Source organism: Helianthus annuus, chromosome 16 (assembly GCF_002127325.2).
Source record: "Helianthus annuus cultivar XRQ/B chromosome 16, HanXRQr2.0-SUNRISE, whole genome shotgun sequence".
Classification (NCBI taxonomy): domain Eukaryota; kingdom Viridiplantae; phylum Streptophyta; class Magnoliopsida; order Asterales; family Asteraceae; genus Helianthus; species Helianthus annuus.
The window spans coordinates 155,588,722-155,607,365 of NC_035448.2; the positions used below are offsets into that span (position 1 = coordinate 155,588,722).

An 18,644-nucleotide genomic window follows, 5' to 3' on the forward strand; every position below is an offset into this window, starting at 1 on the left:
TAATGGAGCGGCTCAACCCGGTTGGGTTGGGTAGGGGCAGGGTGGAACAATCCACTGAGCAGGCCAGGTCTGTGGGCCAGCCCAGTAAGGTGGTCCAGACTAGTTCCGGTTGGGCCAAGCCTGATTCGCCTGCTAGTTGGTCCAGGGTCCACGGGCCCGCTGACCTGTTGATGGTTCACGGTTACCATTGGGTCTGTTGTTAGCTGGTCCATTTGAGCGACAAGCAGGTTGTCTGTTTCCACCACGGTTATGATTGACAGGAAGTCGTCGGTCAGAAGGTGGTTCAGCTTGGGCAGCAGCAGCAATGGGATTACCTGTGTCGCGTGTTTCTCTTGCAGTTTGGCGTTGTTGTTCCAATTGCACCATGGAACATGCTTCTCCGACGAAGGTACTATTTGATTAACACAGGAGGCAATGGCATCCTATTCAGCCGCTAACCCACGCACCAACTGCTGTTCACTCACCGGACTATCAACATCAAACAATTGATCGACTATTTCTTTGGGTCATTGAGAGTAAGCATCAAAAGATGGCATGGATCTGAGGGACAGATTTGTGAATTCATGTTCAAGGGCTGCAGCTCATGCTCCCTTATTGTTGTGAAAGATATTTTTGATGCGAACCCACGCATCATGAGCAGTGGTGGATTCTGAACGCAGAACCCGAACCTGGACTTCGTCTGACAGGGATCCGTACTGTAAGACACCACAACATTAATCTTGGTCCATGCTTCATCGGTCAGATCGTCTTTGGCAGGGGGTCTTGTACCATCTATGTGTAGCAAGACCTTGTATCCACGAGCATGAAGGAGAAAGAGCCTAACCCATGACAAATAAGATACCTTAGTGCCATCCAACACACGGATTTTGTGTTGGATTTTCGTCACAGTATAAATAGGGTGAAGTGCTGGTTGCGGCTTGGGGGCAGAAGTATCTTCTTTGGAACCCATCTTCAGTGTCGAAACACAGGGAAGGGTGGCAAAAGGCAAGCCGGAGAACAAGATCGACCAAGGAAATATATAGGAAAGCTAGTACAATAATCACTCCTATAAACTAGCATCTATCTATAGAAATAATATCACTAAATAATAACAATAAAAACAATATTATACAAATAATATTCTAAGCTAATACATAAACATGCTATTCTAGTCTGATAGTTCTTAATTATATCCACATTAGATTCAATATTCAATGCTTTATTTTCTGTAGGCATATCCTCTGTTCAATTTCAAAGTTCTTTATCAAGAGGAAATCCTAGATATAATGACTGCTTTGCACTTTTTAATCTTTGGTTGAAATACAATCTGTTGAGAAGTATATAAGTTTGACTACATGTAGAATGCGTATTAGAATACCATATGGATTGTGTGGCGCAGGTGCAATGAACACAAGTAAAGTTACGCGCATTCGCTGTATATTTTGGTTAAGGGGTACTATTGTAATTTCTTCTTCAAATCTAACCCTTACTTTATCACTCATTTCCCATCTCACACTTTTATATATCTGTTGTGCTGCCTCGGTGATATCGATATCGATTGTGTCGGCTAACTCCCTCACCCAACTCCACTCTCAACGTCTTGCCATTGTGATTTCAGATTTGCAGGTATAACTCCGCTACTTAAGGGTTACCAAATCTGATTTTTTGTTGGATTTCAGTATCGAAATCTGATCTTTTTGTGATAGTTTTGTCTTAATGTTTTTTCGACCTAATCTGTCCTGATTTAAGTTTTTACACTTGATTGATTCAACGTGTAATGATCTGTGTTAATTTTGATTACTGAAGTTATAATTTAGTTTGCAAAATGAGCTGTTGTGATCTGTGTGATGAATCAACGCATTCAACACTTGGATTCTCACATGAAAAGTTTAGTGGTCTACTTGTTTTTACTGAAATTGGCGTTCTTTTTACTAGCTTACCTTTTTTGGTTGGTTAGAAATCAACAATATGCCCTTGTCGGTGCTTTAGAGGGTCACATAAGCAAATTTACAAGTAGTTTTAATGCCTTTAGAGGTTCCTTTCTACATTTTTTTGCATAACATGTGGAAATTTTCATTTACCAGGAGCTCGAGTTATAATTGTTATTTTACAAGTGTAGGAATGGTGACTACAAGAAGTATGTCGAGAAAACAAAAGAAGTCGAGCACTTCTGACGATGATACTTCAGGATCATGGATAAGCTTTAACGATGATCTGGTGTTTTTAATCTTGATGCATCTTGGAGTGTTTGATTATGTTGCTTTAAGTGGTGTGTGCAAGGCATGGAGATCGTTTGCGATCTCTAACTGGAATAAGTTTATGATGTCAAAACAACCCATGTATTTATCTATCAGATCTGATTGTATATTCCATAAAGACTGCTATATACAGGACCACACAAGAAGAAAGTTGAAGGCCATAATTCCCCATTCTAGTGCCAGGAAGTGTATTGGAGTAACTTGTGGTTACTTGATATTTTTTGAGAGGAAAACCCATGGCTTCTGGCTTGTGAATCCCTTCACAAGGAAGGAACTTCACTTCCCTGATTTCTCTGATGCTATGTCACCAAGCAAAAAGGGTATTCTTGTCTATTCACATGCAATGTCTGGGTGGGTGTTTGTGATAATCACCTATCAACGTAATTCCACTGGCTTAGCTTTCTCTTTAGCCGGTAAACAATCCGAATGGAGATATATCTCTTGCAATCCCCCTATCCTTGATCTACACTTTTTCAAGGGAAAAATATATACGCTACACACCATGAGTCAGTTATATGAATTCAGGCTTAATCCAGCTCCTACCTTTATCCCACAAAAAATGAAGAATTTCTCGGTGTTTCACGTCAGATGTAGGAACTTTATAAGTTCAGGTGAAAAACTTTATGTGACGACTAAATTAAATAATGATTTTGATACTCTTGAAGTCGATTTTGATGAAATGAGATGGGCGAATTCGGAAAAGACAATAGCAGAATATAAACTTTTTGTAAGTGACTTGAAGTGTGATGCTGCTATTAGGCCCGATCCATGGGCCCACCCTTGGACACAGTACGGGAGGATTAATCACGCTGATTATGGCAATCAAAGTAAGGAGAAGGGCAAATGTTTGACTACATACATGTGGTACTTCCCCCATGATTGCTTGATTGATAACAACGCTGGTTCGTTCTCCTTTTCTATTTTAAGATTATTATAATGTTACAGTTGTTGATCTGGATTTACATATGTTCAACATTTTCGAAAGTTCTTATTTTCATAAGGGGTGGTTGGTTGGGTAAAAATTCTATCAAATTTCCTCACTTTTTTTTTCACATTCCTTGGGTAGATTTCTTAAACATGCATAACATAATAACTGCTACAATATCTATGACAAATAGGTTTAATTTGTGTCGTCTAACTAGATAAGAACCAAAGTAACAAATACTATGAATCTATGATTGAATAATTGTAAGTTCCTGCTTTGTTTGTTCAACCAATGGATTCTGTTTGTTTCATCAGATACGGTGAATGGTGCTTTGCTGAATATTCTTGACGAGTAGAGCAAGAAAGTGGGTAATTCTTCATCTGGTAGTTCAAGTAAATGCATGCGAAGATGAAAAGAACAGTAAACATATTAGTTGTAATGTGGGAAACTAGTTGAACTTGAAAGTTGTAATTGCTTGATTGTGAGTTTAAGATGGTGACAAGTTTGCACTTTTCTTGTCTTTGGTTCTTCGCTCTCAAGCAAAGGGTCTTGTTGTCTTTGGATTCTTAGTTCTCAAGCGAAGGGTGTTTAGGAATGTGTTTTATTTTGCCTTTGTGGTTTCGTTTGGCATTGATTATATATTAAAAATAATTATACAAGTGCGTAACATGTTATAGTGTTGTTTGTAATGAATAACTTGTTTCATTTTTAGAGTGCATTCTGAATGGTGGACATCTTAGTTCACCTTTCTATCTTTTTATCTTGGGACACTTTGAAGCAACAATGGCTAGACACGATTGTTACAATAAAAAGTTAGTGTCTCCACATACAAATTTTATTATGCAGTTTGTGACTATGGGCAAGTTGTTAATGTTCTAGCCGTTTTAATGGGTATGAAGGGCTTATGACCAAATTAGTAAAGATTTTAAGAGCTTAGTTTTAGAAAACACGCATGAGGCAATGAAAAGTACCAGCAAAATGCCCAAGTGTGTGTCAGGTAAAGGGATGCCTTGAAATAATTCGAAATATGTAACTCTTATAATATATAAAAGAGTTAATTGCATAAATCGTCCCTGAGGTTTGGGCAGGTTCGTCATTTTCGTCCAAAATGACACTTTTGTACCTAATTGCCCCAAACGTTTGTAACTTTTTGCCATTTTTATCCAAACCACTAACTTAGTTTCTTTACTCAAGCCACTCAGAATAAATATTAGTTAGTTACCCTCATAATCTTAATTAAATAAATATTTTATTTCTACCAACATATTTCCTAGGTGCTCAACACATTTAAAAAATATGTAACGTTTTACAATTTTTTTTTTCTATCTCTACAATTGATAAATACTAAAGTTGTAATCGAGTGTCGCACACCAATGACGTTTTCCCTTTATAAAACTGATTTATACAAAGAAGCTGTAAATTAATTTCTGTCTTAATTTATAAAAGAGCAGAATGCACGGATAGTCCATGTGGTTTGGTGAAATTTCACCTTTAGTCCTCAACTTTTTAAAATTAAACTCTTAGTCCCTGTGGTTTGACAAGTTGTCACTCGGATAGTCCCCAAAGCGGATGGAGGATAGTTTTCTGGTTAAGTGGGTGTGAAATGACAAGGACTATCTGAGTAACAACTTGTCAAACCAAAGGGACTATCCGAGTAACAACTTGTCAAACTACAGGGACTATCCAAGTAACCTTCATCCGCTTTAGGGACTATCCGAGTAACAACTTGTTAAACCACAGGGACTAAGAGTGTGATTCTGAAAAGTTGGGGACTAAAGGTGAAACTTCACCAAACCAAAACCACAGGGACTATCCGTGCATTTTACTCATAAAATTTAAAACATCATTCACCTTAACAGAAGAAATAAACTGAGTTAGTAATTTGGATGAAAAATTATAAAAATTATGTGACAAAACTATTAATTTTTTTTTTCTAAAAACTCCATGTATATTCTTTTTTATTATATATGTAACAAAAATAATTAAATAAAAGAAATTAAAAAGGGTTTGAGTAACCCATAGCATTATAGCCTAGTGGTATCTTGGTGGTGGGATAAGTCTTATGACCATTAGGTCATGGGTTCGATTCCCACAAAGGGGGTTTTTTCCAGATTTATTGGGTTTCCTCCTGTGGAGATGGATATGATCGGGTGGTTCTGCTGGTGGCACGATGATACTCCAGTGGTCCGTCAGTGATCCAAATTTGCCGTTAAAAAAAAGGGTTTCAGTAAAGTGTCAAAATTGTCCCCGTGGTTTTTTATTTGCCAGTTTCATCCAAATATCATCAACAACAGAAAAAATAAACTAAGTTAGTGGTTTGGATGAAAATGGCAAAAAGTTACAAACGTTGGGGGTAATTTGGTACAAAAGTGTTATTTTGGACGAAAATAGCAAACGTGCCCAAACCTCAGGGACGATTTTGGCAATTAACTCTATATAAAAATTCAAAACCTAATGCGATTAAGAACATAATTAATAACATAAATTAAGGGTAAGATTGTTCTGCAAATGAGTGTTAACATACTAAATACTAAATGTTAGAAGTGAAAGTATTTATTTTTATTTTCTTAAATGTTTTTCAAGCATGTGTTTTAATCCTTCAATCTTAAAAAATTGTTTTTTTTTTTTTTGTGTATAGTTACACTAGTTAGGCCTGTAAACGAAAAGAACGTTAATGAACTTTTCGATGGGAATTTCATTTATGTTCGTTTATTTAATAAACGAGCAAACACGAACAAAAATTAAATGAACGAACTATGTTCGTGAACATTCGTTAATGTTCGTGTATGTTTGCTTAAATTTTAGAAAATAAATAAATAGTTATATTTATATAAATATTAGGTTTTCTAACTAATTATATAAATATAACTAACTAGTAATTGAGTTTTCTAGTATTAAAAAATGAAATTTAAAATTTTTTCTTATAGCGTAACTGATCACTTAATATTTATATAAAAACTACCTAATTTCAGTATATACTAGTCTTAAGCTCTCCGCGTTCGGAACGAAGGGTGTAAAACCATGTTAAGTAGCAACAAATCGATGATCGGGAAAAGCGGTAAACAAAAACACGAATTTCTAACAGCAAGTGACTCACGTAGCATATAACTTAGACACAATCGAATTATACCGATACATATTAGAAAGTCGAGTGGGTCAAAGTAATATTGTATATAGTTTTTAGAAAGGCGGTGACGCGACAGACATTCGGTTTGTACCGATTTGATTCGTTATTGTATCTATGTTTCGTATAGAAACCACAAAAGAAAACTAAAAAATAAAGTCGTTATATGAACAAAAGGATATGTACATGTTTCCAGTTGATTGTAGACACTCAATTATGTACAACAAAAACGTATTATATTTGACCCGACTCAATATCGAAAAAAGTTTACGTCGAAACGTAAATGAACTTGAACTTGTACCGACACGACAAAATTTACATCTAAATATAGATCAACTGAACTTACATAAAAATAAGCATGAAAACATATTATATTTGACTCGACTTATTTACAAAAAAAAAAAAAATTAAATCGAAACGTAAAACAACTTGAATTTATAGCGACACGTACATTATAATAAGCAATATAAAATGGAAGAGATAAAAATGACATTTAATTATTTTTTAAAAAAATTTAAGAATGTGAGTTTCAATAGTGAAAAATAAAGGGGGTAATATAGAAAAGAAAAAAAAAACTAAGTTGTTTCTCAAATTTTATGAATTAATAATATATATTAACTTGTTATCCATAAATTATCTTAACTATAAAACTAGAAAATAAAATAATATTATATTTAGGTGGGGATAATATAGAAAAGGAAAAAAAAAAGAAGGAAAAATTACACTTTTCGTCCTTTATGTTTTTATTGGATTGCAAAGGATAGCCTTTAACTTCAATAATTACAATCACAGTCCTTTTTTTATAAAACTCATAACATCTTACGTCCTTTAGCACTAACTAAGTTAATTTTTTCAGTTAAATATAACATCTGTCTTGCACATGAGGGTAGTTTAGTAATTTTACTATTATACTTAGAATAAATTTAAGAAAATAAACAATATCTCATCCTCTACCTCTCAATCTCCTGTCTCTCCAATCTCTCTCTCAAATCAACCCCACCACCACAGTGACAACCACCACCAGATCCACCACACCACAGCCTCCATATAGATCCACCACACCGTCACAGTTCCTCCATCCAGATCCGCCACATCGCGACCTCCTTCCATCCAAATCGCCACACCGCAGAGTCTCAACAACTCGACCCGACTCATCTCCAGAACAAGAATCAAACCGGATTGTCCTGATCAACCCACTGATACAACACATGGTAGTGATGAACGAGTTCACGAAACCGGGTCAGCCGCCGGCGAGTCTGGCGTCGATCGATGGTTTTAGGAGGATGCGGAGGAGAGAGGTTTTAGGAGACCGGAGCTCCGACGAGTTTGAGCCATGACGACTCTGATTCCTTTGGAAGATCTTGATGTCGACATTTGTTAAAACCCCCAATCTTGCACCCATTGTTTAATTTTTGTGGGTTTCTCGATGGTTCTGATTTTTAGATTACACCCACTTTTGAAATGGATGTAAATGGATGTTATTTGTTGAAATTTGTGTTTGAACTTGAAGTTATCTTGATTAGGGTGAAAAGTTGCAGGTTTCTATGCATCATTATTGACATTGTTATGGGTTATATGTGATGGCGGTGGTGGTGGTAAGATGTGGTGGTTAGAGTTCTAGGGTTAGGAAATTGGGGAAGATGAAGGGTATATGTAATTTTTTGGTTTTATTTATTAAACATTTAAATAAAATTATGAATCGACTAAAATACCCTTAAGTGAATAAACTTAACCCAAAATTTTAACCTTGTTAGTATTAAAGGACGTAGAGTGTAACGAGTTTTGTAAATAAAGGACCGTGATTGTAATTATTGAAGTTAAAGGCTATCCGTTGCAATCCGGTACAAACATAAAGGACGAAAAATGTAATTTACCCAAAAAAGAAAACAAAGTATAAAAAACAAAAGAAAACAAAAAACTAAGTTATTGTTTCTCAAAATTTTATGAATTAATACCTCGTCCCACCTAAATATAATATTATTTTATATTCCAATTTTATAGTTAAAATCTATACTATATAAATAAAAGAAACAATTTCAGGGACACTTGTCTATTATATTATGTCTCTAATAAATAATTATTATTTAGTTTAATCCCTTCTAATTAATTATAGATAACCCTCATACTAAATATTATTTAGTTTAATCTCTTATGGATAATTATTATTTAGTTAGCCTCTTCTAATTAATTATAAATAACTCCTCTATTAAATATTATTTAGTTTAGTCTCTTCCATTTAACTATAGATAATTATTATTTAGTTTAAATTTAATGTATACTTCTCAGTATAATATTATTTATTTGATTTTCTATACCAGATTATCTTCATTGTTTATATTACCTAACGTGTTATATAATAGCTACAATTTTTAGTTTCCTTTTACCCCAACTATTCAATCATTTGTTTGTTTTTCTATCTTATATTAACTAAATAAAAAAACAACATTAAATCTTATCCTACTTTAAATGTCGAATAAAATACTTCTATTTTTCTAATAAAATATTGTCCTTAAATTTAAATTGTTAATTTAAGAGATTTTTAAATAGCCAAATTATTTGTCCATCAAAAACCAAACTTTGTGATAATATATTATTTATTTTTATTTCCATTATTAAAAATATAATTGTATTGATTTTATTAGATGATTTTTAAACAAATTGTATATAACTTTCAATATTACTTTATATATAAAATTAGATTTATTACGGTTTTTTTAATATAATTTATATTTTATCACTCAAATGGCTGCCTATTTGTTTCTTGAATAACATGTTTGATCACTATATCTTATTTTCAATAATCATCTCTGTAATCACCATATCTATTGCGTACCCAGTATATCCATTAGTTTTTTTAAATATAATTTTCTTATTATTTGGTGTATAAAATAATATTTATTTCAACCCGTGTAATACACGAGGGTTTTTAAATATATAACTTTTTTTATTATATGGTAAACAATATTACATTTATTCAACCCGTGTAATACACATAGTTTTAAAGATATAATTTTTTTATTTGGTATATAAAATTACATTTATTCAAGCCGTACAATACATATGGTTCTTATAGATATAACTTTTTATTATTTGTTTTATTAGTATATATAATTCATTTATTCAACCCGTGTAATACACGAGGTTATAACCTAGTAATATTATATTTAGGTAGGATGAGGAATTGCTATACATTTGTTAGAATGGTTTATTAGAGTTTATATTAGATTAGATAATATTTACATAATATAAATTAGCAACAAGTTGTTGCTTTGAGTTGTTGTACCCCATGTTTTGGGGGTTTTTTCAAAAAAAAAAAAAATTGCTATTTCCTTTTAAACCCAAACCACTTGATTTTATAGTTTTAACCCAAAAGTTTTTAGTTTTTTCAATTTAACCTAACAACATTTTTACTTTCAACTTTGATCCCCTATATTTTTCATATTTTGCAAAATTTTTCGTTTTACGTTTAGTTCTAAATTTTACGAGCTAACCCGGCACAATGTGTGTGTGGGGTTCAATGATTTTATGTTTTGTTATACGCTTCATTCTAAATTTTGCGAGTTAACATGGCCCAATGTACGTGTGTGGTTCAGTGTATTTACGTCATCTATTTTTTCCGGTTTAACAAGTTTGTCACAACGTGCGAGTCCTAAATCGAGTTAGTTATGTTGTCGAGTTTTTGTCGAAACCATATTTTGATCAGCTGGTTATGTTGGATGTCATTTGGAGTCAGTTGATGTCTATTGTGTCAATCAGCAGGTTACATCTGTGTTTTCTAGGGAAGTTGATGTTTCAAGTCCACCATGAGTCAAATTTGGTCAGTTAGACATGTGCAGGTCTGTTTTTAGGATATTGCGAAGGTGCGGGTGGCTCGGGTTGGTTTGGTTTGCTTGGTTTGAGTTTAGTGAATGCATAGTTGATGTAGGCATAGAAAAACTCAAGTTTGGGGATACGTTGCGCGTTTTGTGACATAAAGACATAATTTTTCACCAAATCCACGTGCACCGTTGTCGGTTGCTTCCACGCTTCGGTTTTGGTTGATGATTTTTGGCACTTGGGGTTGCTCGAGGACGAGCAAAGTGCCGGGAGGGGGTAAAGATTGTAATTTTTGTGTTTTGTGTGTCAAAGGGTCGAGTCTCGGGACGGAGCCGTATGATGCGGAAGTCTCACGTACGGTTCCCTGAGAAGGGAGTGGCTACCTACTGGAGCTTCGACCAATCACCACTGGTCAATTCCGCTTTGGGGCCACCCCTTACTCTACCATTATTATAGGGGTATGGGGTTCGAGACAAAGAAAGATCAAGGCAGCATATCAGCTTTTCCTTTATACTTTACTTGGATCTGTTTTTATGCTATTAGCTATTATGTTGATTCTTTTCCAAACAGGAACCACCGATTTACAAATTTTATTAACCACAGAATTTAGTGAGCGGCGCCAAATCTTTCTATGGATTGCTTTTTTCGCCTCTTTCACCGTCAAAGTGCCTATGGTACCAGTTCATATTTGGTTACCCGAAGCTCATGTAGAGGCACCTATAGTGTCCGTTGGTGTCTTTAGTGTCCGTTGGTGTCTTTACGTCTTTAGTGTCCGTTGGTGTCCTTAGTGTCCGTTGGTGTCTTTTGAGTCGTGTTTGAGTCATGTCCGTTGGTGTCTTTCGACAACCTATCATTCAAAGCCCCATCCAACATAACAAGGATGGGGCTTTGATACATGTGCGTTTATATAATTTCAAGACTTCATTATTAAGTCCCACTTAATAAAATATATTTTATTTCATTTGTCTAAAGTACTCTACTTCCAAAATATAAATATTTTTCCCAAAAATATTTTATTTTATTACATACCATTTTCCAAAATAATACTTTTATCAAAATACGCATTTAAGAGTATTTTCTGAAAATACGCAAGTTACATTTGAAGTTCGGGTGGTAATAATAATACCGGTGTAACTTAAATATTATGAAGGCGTTCGTATTATTTTGGAGTCGTTACTATTCAGTGTATTCCAGTAATATTATTTTTAATCTAAAAATAATATTTATGTAGTTCACAAAATAATCATAAAAATCTCACAAGTGTTACTATGAAGAATATATATTCTAAATATATATTTTAGCAAGTTTTATTTATGAAAATCCCACCTCCGACACTTGGTAATTTTGTAACAAAAATTCATGGCGAAGTTTGTTTGGAAAACAAGTTAAAAATATATTCATAACACTTGTTGTAAAAAAATATTTTCCAAGTGTTATATTTCTGGAAAAATTTCGCCAGAGTTTCCTCTGTAACTGGAGGTGGCCACGCTTACAAGCGTATCATTTTCTTTTCAAAACTCAATCAACAATTTTCTCAACATCAACAAACAATATTTCAACACCAAACTAGTCAAGAATATACATAGATCGCAAACACATGAACTTATGGTTTATGTAAAAGTGTGTAGTAACCTTCCAATACTTTTAGTAGATCGTTCTATCTTTGTAAATAAACCGGTTTCTTGAAAATCTTATTTTTAAAGAAGATGCATCTTTACAACTTTTTGGTTAAATATTACAAAAATATTTCTTTGTTAAATCCTCTTGTTACACAAGTGTTTACACACTTGTTTGTTCACAGAAACACCTTTGTTTATGAAAGATCCGGCTTCTAACATGATTTCATTTTACACTTGGTTCTTCAAAAATACCACTTGTAGATCTTTAGATCTACTAGTTTAGAACTTCATTTTATAAGAAAAATCACTTTTACATAAGTTCATGTTCATAAGTAGTAGAGTTCATCATCTAATCACTTTCATACTTTAACATACACTAGTTCATGTTCCATGAACATGACTTAGCCGGGTTAGATGACGATCCGAACTACTACTAGCATCAAACAACATAAAAGAATCATAACAAAACAAGTTTCAAGAGTTTTACACTAATATTTACTCATTAACCACCATGTTCATCATTTTACAAGACTTTTAGTTTTTGATCTCTAGTGTTTATGATTTTTATCCGACAAATCTCTTATTAACCACTTTAGACAAGATCAAGGAGGTGATTAGAAGCACTTACAACTAGCTCAAGGCTAGGGAAGAAACTAGACGAAAAATGGGTGGTTAATAGCGTTGTGGTGAGGTCCTTGGCAATCCGTAAGCACCGAGCCTCCTTATACGTGATCCTTCACCTTTGTGTAAGCTTGGAATTGCAAGATCGAAACTCGAAAATGGATGGATGGATGTGAAGGCTCTCGGCCGAGAATCAAAGAGAGGAGGGAAGGAGGATGAAATTTTTGAAGTGAATGTGATCCTATGGTTCCTTTTATAATCCACCAAACTCTAATTACCCGAAGTATATTGTGTAGGGAAGATATTAGGCAATTGTTAATATAATAATCAACATTGTAAGGGTGTCCCCACATATGGGACCGAATCGGTTACAGGGGGGGGGTAAATGGGTTGGATTCTAACTAGATGGTCAAGTTTAGTGATAATTTAGAAGGTTAAAATAATTAGTGGTGTGTCATGCATTATAGCGGGTGTTAGGGTATTCGGGGACCCTAACTGGCTCAGAAAAAGAAAAACAGTGTCATTGACAATACTTTTATGTCCCGGGTAAAGTCCGGTTGTTCGGTTGGATACTGATCCGTTAAAGTGTCAAACGAAGCTTTAAAGTGTCTTTATTATTATTTTTAGTGACACAAAGAATTCCCGACACTTTGGAAAGTGTCTAGTATTATTTTCCCATATTTTTGCACTTCACTAGTTAGTTTAAATGCTGAATTTTATATTAAAGTGCAGAATTTTGTGTTTAAAACATGTTTTAGGCACATCCGGTCACTATAACTATCACCTAGTGACGCAGTTCTACAATCCTCACCTCCCTACACTTCCTACTAGTGTAGTAAACTATTCCCGGCTCATACAGGCCTTAGAGGCAGTGTCTGCCTGGTGCTGGCTATGTCAGCACGTTCAATGGGTTATCCGTTCATTGTGCTACTGTGCTTTTGTGTGCATCAAGTTTGTCACTATAGTTCGTATGTAAATAATGGAGTGACAGTTAATAAAATATGATGCAAGTATGTGTATTTATCAGAATTCAAGTAGCAGTTTATCCACAATTGTAAGCAAGCACAATAATTAAGCATTAAATAAATATTAATTAAGTCGTACGGATACCTAGGATACCTGATTTGGTGAGGGTTGTCACACCCGCTTCCTAGTTTGTTTGGAAGTATCCATCTGGGGATTGAAAGAACCCGATGAACATTGATAAACCTTTGTCTTTATAAGGGTTTATCCGACAAACGACAAGGCTTGAATGTATTCGTTAACAAACCATATAAATGTTCATATCGATAAAAGCATTTGTTTTCAAAACATAACTTTTGATTTAAACTTAGGTTTATTCAAAGACGTTGTTTTGTACACTATACATATGGTTTGAGTAAATACTCTTTATTCACCATACATGACATTTAGTTACGCATTGACATTATACATATGGTTTGAGTGAATACTTTTTACTTGCTATACAAGACATTTGATTATACAAGACATGGTTTACACTTGACATTGAACATTGTTTTCACATAGCATTTTGACATTTCTTTAAACAAGACATTTTTGGTGGTTATTTCGTAAGTGATTTAAATAACGAGGCGTGTGTAATATGATAAAAGCACGGTGGATACGCCGCTGGTACTTCCTATATATAAGTGCTTTTATGATATTACATAACGTAGCGTTATTTAAACCACTTCGATAAAGACAGAGACATGATACATTTTATACAGAAACGTGACATATTTTTCACAAGGCATTGTTTTACATATAACATATTTTGAACAAGAACATGATACTTTTTATACAAGGCCATGACACATTTACACAAAGACATGACATTTTTTTTTACAAAAGATATCATTTGCTTACTTATTTAACCATGCATTATTTCTTTTAAATCATTTGATTTTCACATTGATTTTCATAAGATTTTACAAAAGAAAACATTTATACAAAGGTTCATGGCTACTTTTCAGTTAAACACTTCTTTTAACAAAATCAATCCATGAATCCTCAACAACAAAACCTATGTTACTCACAGACATTTTTATGCTAACGTACCTATTTTCAGATGTGTTTCAGGTGTCTACGTTTGACTTTGAGCATGCTTCACATAGGACGGACTTTGGCCTTAGTGACTTGAAAACCTACAAGACAATTGTTGTGCAATAGTTATATTCTCTAAAACAATGTAAACTATTAACTCAATAAAACAAAACTTTATGAGCCATGTGTTATGAAACAATTTGTAACATGACTCCCCAATGTTTTCCGCCGCGTGTTGCTGTATTACGCAATTGGGGTGTTACACCAGCCTATATATATATATGGGAGTATAGGTTAGAATTGGGTATCCATTACATTCATTCATCTCAGTGAGAATGGATCTGGGTGATCAGCTTTGTGCAACCTCTCACAAACCCTAAGGAATTCCTCAATAGTGAGTGCACATTTCTAGAGAGAGAGTGACTATGTGTTAGTGAGAGAAAGCTCGGTTTAGATCTTTGTGATCTAAACCAGCTTGTAGATGATGTATACTCTTTCGATTTGTAATCTGTGATGACTGATTCATTAATAAAGAGATTCATCTTCTACATCTTTCTATCTTTTTGTGTTTTCGATATCTTCTATGTCTTGAATCAAGTGCAATGTTGATGTTCGTCATCGATCCCGGTGCCTTAACACAAACACACTCTACATATGAGGGATTCAGGGTTAACCTCTTAATGAAATCATGAAAAGGCTGCCAGCAACTCCTAAGTTGAATAAATATATTAATAAGTCAAATATATAATAACTAGGCTATAGACCTGTATATTACATGGGTTTGATGATAAAAGTTATAACTTAATAATGTAGGGATGGGTTAAAATGAGAACTGTTAGGGCATGAATTTTATGCTAAGGATCATCTATCTTGAGACTGGGCATGGATCACGGATCCTTAATGGATGATGCAGATAGTCTGAGGATCCAGAGTCTGAGGATCACGCGTCTGAGGATCACGAGTCTGAGGATCACGAGTCCGAGGATCCTTAACAGAACTTATGTTTTGCACATTTTTAATGTGTAAATGCAGGTAATGGACGTAGTGGACCACTTCTTTGCTGGAATCTCGTGGAATATGCTTTTAGGCACGTGCATATTGAAGAAATAACCGTTAGTGGTGGTCATGGGTGACTTCCACCTTTTTCGGGAAGTTAGTTAGTTGATTTTTCCTTATCTTTTTAAGGGGAAACAAGCTCATTTGAGGCACAAGTCGTGCACATGATGTATTGGAAAATACATCGGTATTTGCGTCTAGTTTTAGTTGTTGGTTATTCGTTTTTAGTATCGGTTTTAGGTAGTGTTAGGGCTGGATTTTTATTATAGGTGATCCTTACACATGATCCTAACCAGTGATCCTTGTTTCTTAGGCAGACAGTGATCCTCCGCAGAACTTCAAGATCAGGATCATGGGGAATTATGGTGATCCTCATACTAACGGCCACTTCCACTCAATACAATATTGTTTTGCAGGAACATCTAAGCAGGATATGCTCTAGACATCATGATCCAGGAACGCGTCTTCACAAATATGGCAAGAGCTTAATCGAAGAAAGACGTTGCACAGGATATGGAAACTAGGCTTGATTTATGGGCAGCAATTTAGGCTAGATTGTCTTTATTTCTAAAGGGGTAATGAGCTGATAATTAGTCATTTTACCTAAAATAGGTCACCTACACACATATAAGTACCACCCTTCTTCATTCGGAAGAACACACACGACATACGACACAACTCTCAAACACTTAGACACTCAGTGATCCTTGTACTCAGCTCATTATCATCCAAAGTTGTAATCATATTTTTGTTATATTGAAGTTGGTGATCGGTAGTTGCCATCACCCGAGGTTTTTTATGCCGGAGATCATTCATTGATCAAGGGCTTTTTCCTCGTATAAATCATCGTGTCTTTGCATCTTTATCGTAAAAGTGATCCTTTACTTTCATAATCAACCAAGCATCATACCCCGTTTTCATAAAGTTTGGTTACATTATCCTTGTGTGATTTTTGACCAAAACAGTTTGGCGCCCACCGTGGGGCAATTGGTGCTTCATTCATAAGAAAATCTTTTGTTCGAAATCATTTCAGAGAGTTACATGGCTTCATCATTGAAGAACACGTCCACGGCGATGTCTGCGGTCACTTCATCACAGATCACCTTGCCTCCTCCACCGGCAGGATCTCAGAGAAATACTGAGAAGAGATCAACTCCCACTTCCTCTAAACCTCTATCTTCTTCTGCTATGAATTCTTCTATTCCCAGTACTAGTGATGTATTTGCTTTAATTTTGCAGATGAAGGATCGTATGCAGCGGCAAGATGAAACTAACGAAAGGATCCTCAGAGAAATTGGAGATCTCAAAAGACAAAAGAAAGCGGCAGAGGATCATTCTCCACTGATGCCCAAATCCTTGAGCTTTGATACTCCAATGATCACTTCCCAGCCATCAGGGATCCCGGACGTGCAAATTATAGGGGAGTCAAGAGGATCACATCTCAACTCGGCAGCAATGACTCAGACATCAGGCTCACATTTTCAGCCCGTAGGATCCTATCCTCAGTACATGGGATCCTTCAGGAATTCGGGAGCCTATCCGGAGACACAACAGTTTCCAGGATCCTACTTTGTTCCAGGATCATCCCAGGTTCAAGGATCCTCCTTTGTTCCAGGATCATCCCAGGTTCAACGATCCTCCTTCGTTCCAGGATCATCCCAGATACCAGGATCCTTACAGATGCCAGGATCCCTAAAAAGTTTGCAAACAGGAAGTCTAGATGTCCATCAAGGGGACTTCATTCCAATGCAGACCATGGCTTCCACTGGTCCCTCCGTTGTTCCAGAATCCCAGCAATATGGATTCCCTAACTTGAACCCAATGGGAGGTAACACTCTAAATAATTATCCTACTACTAACCTTGGATTCATGCAGGATACAGGTACCAATCATGCTATGGCCAGGGAGTTGCAGAAGCTGAAAGATATGATCTCAAGTGTTCCAGGGGTAGTCAAGCCTATCCCAGAGATTGCGGATGGAAGCCACAAGGTATCCCGTTTTGCACCACCAATTTGTGATGCAGAGGTACCCAAAAGGTTCCATATCCCTACCATGAAGTTGTATGATGGCACAACGGATCCAGAGGAGCATATAGCACAATACAGGGAAAGGATGGAGATCAATCCTATCCCAGAAAAATTGAAGGAAGCATGCCTATGCAAAGGATTTGGATCCACTCTTACTGGATCAACTCTTAAGTGGCTGCTAAGTCTTCCCCCTTACTCTATTACTTCATTTGCCAATTTAGTTAATTTATTCAATAACCAATTCTCTTGTAGTAGAAAATTTGAAAAATTAACTAGTGATTTGTACAGGATAACTCAAAATCATAACGAATCATTAAGGGATTATATAACTAAATTTAGTAAAGAATCCTTGGACATTCCCAACTTGGATATGGCTACGGCTGTTGAAGCCTTCAAAATGGGACTGCTTAAGGATTCATTATTCTATGATGATCTTGTTATGACACCATGCAGGAATTTAGATGAAGTAAGAACTCGAGCACTCAGGTTTATCCGGCTAGAGGACGACAAGAGGATCCAGGAAAGACAAGTAGGATCCTCAAAACAAGATAAGCAAGGATCCTCCTTCAAAAGCAACAAGTTCAAATCCAACCATAGGAACGAGAACAAGAATGTGCATGCTGTTGACCAAGAAGAGGATGATGAAGAATATCCTCCAATCTCAGAATATTGTTTTTCCGTTGATAATCATGAACTGATCCTTGCAATGCAGAACCTAGGTGAAAAAGCCAGATGACCCAGGAAGAATGATAAACCATCCGGGACTAAGGATAAGTCCAAATGGTGTGCATACCATGAGGATTTCGGGCATCTAACTGAAGATTGCATAGCCTTAAGAAAAGAAATTGGATACCTGCTAAGCAAGGGGCATCTAAAAGAATTGTTGGGGAGAAAAAAGCAAAGGACCCAGGATCCTGAAAGGATCCCTGAAAAGGCTCCAGCACCTCCGGCAAACGCACAAGTGATTAACTTCATATCCGGAGGATCAGACATTTGTGGTACATCCTTTTCAGCGGCCAAAAGACATGCAAAAGAATCAAAAATGGATAATGGAGAAAGGCCTATTAGAACCTCAAGTGTCTCAGAAGGGAAGATGATAACATTTGATGAGGATGATCGCATTAACGTTCAGGATCCTCACCATGATAGCTTAGTTATCACTCTCTTTATCTCTAA

The 18,644-nt window shown here is 35.5% G+C and overlaps 1 protein-coding gene across 2 annotated transcripts; it reads left to right on the forward strand.

The window, feature by feature from the left end:
* The first annotated feature begins 245 nt into the window (after positions 1-245).
* LOC110928276 lies at positions 246-3,871 on the forward strand. 2 transcript variants are annotated; one of them, XM_022171368.2, is made up of 3 exons: positions 246-1,605; positions 2,064-3,139; positions 3,477-3,871. In XM_022171368.2, the coding sequence occupies exons 2-3, from the start codon at positions 2,101-2,103 to the stop codon at positions 3,515-3,517; spliced, it is 1,080 nt and encodes a 359-aa protein (XP_022027060.1). In that variant the 5' UTR covers positions 246-1,605; positions 2,064-2,100; the 3' UTR covers positions 3,518-3,871. The 2 variants fall into 2 exon arrangements, with proteins under 2 accessions (XP_022027060.1, XP_035841252.1); XM_035985359.1 differs by having other exon boundaries at positions 2,099-3,139.
* Positions 3,872-18,644: the final 14,773 nt, after the last annotated feature.